This window comes from Cyprinodon variegatus, unplaced genomic scaffold (assembly GCF_000732505.1).
Source record: "Cyprinodon variegatus isolate N-32 unplaced genomic scaffold, C_variegatus-1.0 Scaffold18, whole genome shotgun sequence".
Taxonomy (NCBI): domain Eukaryota; kingdom Metazoa; phylum Chordata; class Actinopteri; order Cyprinodontiformes; family Cyprinodontidae; genus Cyprinodon; species Cyprinodon variegatus.
This window is the reverse complement of record NW_015150471.1, coordinates 248,221-252,091: the sequence shown is the minus strand read 5'-3', so window position 1 is coordinate 252,091 and position 3,871 is coordinate 248,221. Positions and strand designations below refer to the sequence as shown.

The window sequence follows — 3,871 nt, the reverse complement described above, 5'->3', positions numbered from 1 at the left end:
TCCTGGTTGATGGGACAGGTGTTGTGAATGAAACGGTGCCCAGCTTGATAGAGCTTCTGCCTCCATTTATCTGTTTACTACAGTGTGTTGAATTCATGTTAATGTGGATTTAAAGACATTTTAATTAGTGGAAAAAAAGTCAAATAAACCAAAACTTCCGCGACCCCCAAGCAGTACCTCCATGGACCCCCTATTGAAGACCTGCAACCTAAAACATGGAGAGCAGTGGTACTTGAAGACCACTGGTTTAGCTGAGGATGTATGAATCTTAGTTAAATAACTTGTACGGTCTGAAACATATCTAACATAACTAAATATTTTCATTCTCAGTCGGTGCTTTACTGTTGCACCTTTTTAAACCTTGTTGATAACATTTTCAGGCTTCTGGACTTGTGACACAGTAACTCGTTGCAGGAGATGAATAAAAAAAGAACTGCAGCTTTACAACCTTACGTTGGTAACTTTAACAAAAGCAAGGCCAGTGCTCCATAAAGTGGCCACCTCAGAAGATTTGAACCTCTAAGTAGCCATAAAACATGGCTGCAGCTGTGCAAATAGAGTTTCAAGGGTGAAACAAGGACAGGCGAGATGTTTGAGCCCCAGAAGGAAAAACGGAGCTGGGGTTTATTGAAATCCTGTTTTCTTCTGCTTTGTTTTCTGTTCCTGATCCGATGTGTCCCCAAAGCTCTGCTCCTTAACAATAAACTGTGTCCCTTTAATAACGCCCTTCCCCTTTTTTTATGCCATTTTCTTTCCTGCCTCAGCACCCACCCTTCTCCTCCCCCCTCCTTTTTGCTCTGTGGTTGCTATGAGAACAGCAGCACTGCGCCATTCATCTGCTGGAGACCTGGGCTCCTGCTCCTGTAGAGAGAGCACACACCTCTCACAGCTATACATAACCGTGAGCGCTAATGCAGTCACAGGCAAACGAGGAGGTCACCTCAGTCTGAAAACGCAGGAGATTCCACTTTTTTTTTGTTACGTCTGATTTGTTTTGCCAGAGTGAAGATTTTAGTCCCCGGAGAGCTTTGCTACCAGCATCCATAACGGAGTTGTCACCTCCGTGCCTCCCTCTTTCCCCAGTGACACGGTGACTGCTGCACTCTTCCTTCCTTCCCATCCTTTCCTCCCTCTCTCCCTCCTCCTCCTCCTCTCGCTCCGCCCGTCGCTGCCCGAGCAGCCTGACTCCGTATCACTCCCTGCGCCTGAGCCGAGCGGGCAGCATCTCTCCTGAAACCTGTGGAGATTTCTTCAAGTGAAAATAACGGGGTGGTTTTCCTCTCCGCCCTGCTTCTCAGCTACTGCTTCACTCTGATCCTCTTCCATCATTTTTTGATGAACTGGTCATCAGTCGGGGAGGAAGGATTGCTTGCGACGCTGGAAGGAGGCGACCTGGTGCCGTATCCGAGCCTTCAGGAATGCGAGGTCTGGTTTGAAAATGGTGAGCCCGGCCACACCCTCCTCCTTTTTTTTTTTTTTCATGTTTCATTCCTCCATACATGCCTGCAAACTCTGCCGCCTCCCCTCCCTCCCCCCTTTCACCTGCTGCTCCACCTTTGCTCTGTCTGCTGTCTTAGCGCACAGCTGGAGCATCTGTGCTGACCGCCGGTCCGAGTGACGTTTGTGCAGACATGGGAGGAAAGTAAGAAAAGTGCTCTCCCTCCATGAATTGATGCATCTGTCAAAGGGCTGAACTCTATTCACAGTGTGGGCTTGAGGGCCTGTGAATCAACCAGTGTGATAATGTGTTTTTTTTTGTGGTCTGTTTCATGCGTCAGCGTGGGTGAGCATTCGATTGTCTTTTAGTGTGTGTATGTATACGTCTGCTGAAGTGTGTGTGTCTGAGCACAAGCTGTGGGCGGCTAATGGTGCTTGCTTTTGCTGATGTGCGTCTCACTTTTCCTTCCCGTTTGTATCAGATGGTTGCATAAATGGGTTGAAGTTGCTGGGGAGTTGTTTTTTCTCTCTACTCCTCACTCTGCAGTCGGCAGCAGCTTGTTGTGCCGCTCCAGAGTCACAGGTTCCTCCTTCTAGCTCCGGTGCTGCCGGCACCCCTGCATCCCTGCCTGGTCCCCCGGGGTTGGGGGGGGGGGGACTGTAAGCTCATCTGTGAACAGAACAAAATGTCTCAATAACACTATCTGCCAGAAAAACACCTCATCAGCAGCTGCTATCGCCGGGTCTCGGGTGAATGCCTTTTGATGAGGCGCCTTCAGCCGGTTTTCACACCACTTAGCATCACCACCTGGAGAGGGAGCTTTGATGAGCTTACTTTGTCAGCTGTCATTCAAGATGTAGAAGGCAATGATGCTAGGAATCTGAAAATGAGAGGTGCTGAATGGCCATGTTTACCGAGTCACTGGTGGGTGAAGGTTTTCCTTGCCTTAAAATTCCTCGTGGTGAGATCAAACCTGATGGAGCAAGTCGGCAAACAGACCACATCCCGGATTCAGGGTTGTTTGGTGTTGCTTGTATATCATTATTGGGTGTAGTTAGCAGAGTATAATCTTTTGATTAATCTACCTCTTCAACTAGACAAGCCAATAAGGTGCAAAAAAACTTTTTTAAAATCCTAATCAAAGTTAAGTTCAAATAAATTCCATATAAGACACAAAATAAATGCAAACATATGGTTAAATTTTATAATGATGTTAAATGATTGGTTCCAAGCATTCCTATTTAAAGGTGGTGGCAGCCACAATCCAGGCTTAAATGGGATTAAATTAGACTTAATCTGGACGTATGTTTGCCTCTAATTTAAGCATGTTTTTTAGTATAAAACAAGGAACTTAAATGAGTTTTATAAACTATTGTGAGAAAAAGATTTAGCTGTTTGGTCATGATAACCAGAGTCCTAATCTCAGCCTAGCGGACCTCGCTCTGATTAGCCTCTTATAGCCTAATGGTTGTAGAAATTATGCTTTTTGAACATGTTTACCTCCATATTTGGCCAAATGTACGTGAGAAACCTGTCAGTTGTAGGACCTGGAGTCAGCGCTGTAAAAATCATGTTATTTTGACCGTTACGGTTGTGCTTGTTTAGGTCTGTGTATCTGCCATGAAGCCCCCACGCCTCATACTCTCTCCTCAACATGCAGACAAAGAGCTCAACCTTTAAAGATGGGCAGGGAGGCCGTAGGGAGGTGTAAAGGAATGGAGAAAGCAGAGAGGAAGAATAAAGGACAGTCAAATTGATTCAAAGTTTTCTATCTAGGGAAAAACAGTTGATTGCATTCACTCGTAGGCAATAATAAGCATGCTTGTAGTGACAGTGGAGAGGAAAAACTCCCATTGAACAGGAAGAAACCTCCAGCAGAACCAGGCTCAGTGTGAGCGGCCATCTGCTGAGGCCGACTGGGGTTCTAGATCCTGGTTAGAACCCTTGAGATGAAGCTTTCAAAGCCAAAAAACATAACTGTCAAGCATGGCGGTGGCAGTATCATACTGTTGGCTGTTTAGCTGCCAGGTAGAAGTAGAATCAGCAAGAAGGACTGTATCCTAAATCTTTAACATCACTTCAGATCTCCAGCTTAGATGATTAAAACCTTTTAACAACTGGATGTTCTAACAGGTCATTCATCTCAAACACAAGTCCTGGTTTTAAGAGAAATGAATAAATTTGCTTATATTAGACTAAGAGGACTTCGACCTCTAGCCTCGTGAGACCATCCTGATCTCACAAGCTTTCAAGGTTTCTCTCGCAGATCCGTCTGGAGACTCTCCGTTAAAGAAAATTTGGAGCCATTCACCAAACGAACGTCCAATCAGCGTTGGCTTTGAGGCGGGTTGAGGTGACGCAACAAGTAGCGCGACAGTTCAGTCTAAAGAACATGGCGGCTTCAGCCGATGAAACTAGCGTTAGCGTGGCTAT

The 3,871-nt window shown here is 45.9% G+C and overlaps 1 protein-coding gene across 8 annotated transcripts in view; it reads left to right on the top strand.

The window, feature by feature from the left end:
• The window catches only part of tanc2 (tetratricopeptide repeat, ankyrin repeat and coiled-coil containing 2), a 322,680-nt gene that overhangs the window by 181,291 nt on the left and 137,518 nt on the right, over positions 1–3,871 (top strand). Inside the window, exon 1 of one of the 8 annotated variants that reach the window (XM_015387951.1) lies at positions 863–1,441. The exons of 6 other annotated variants lie outside the window; for them this stretch is intronic. In XM_015387951.1, coding sequence (XP_015243437.1) covers positions 1,336–1,441 — 106 coding nt within the window. In that variant the 5' untranslated portion in view covers positions 863–1,335. Of the gene's footprint in view, positions 1–862; positions 1,442–3,871 lie in introns of those variants that run through there. One more of the 8 variants, XM_015387957.1, reaches the window with a different exon arrangement.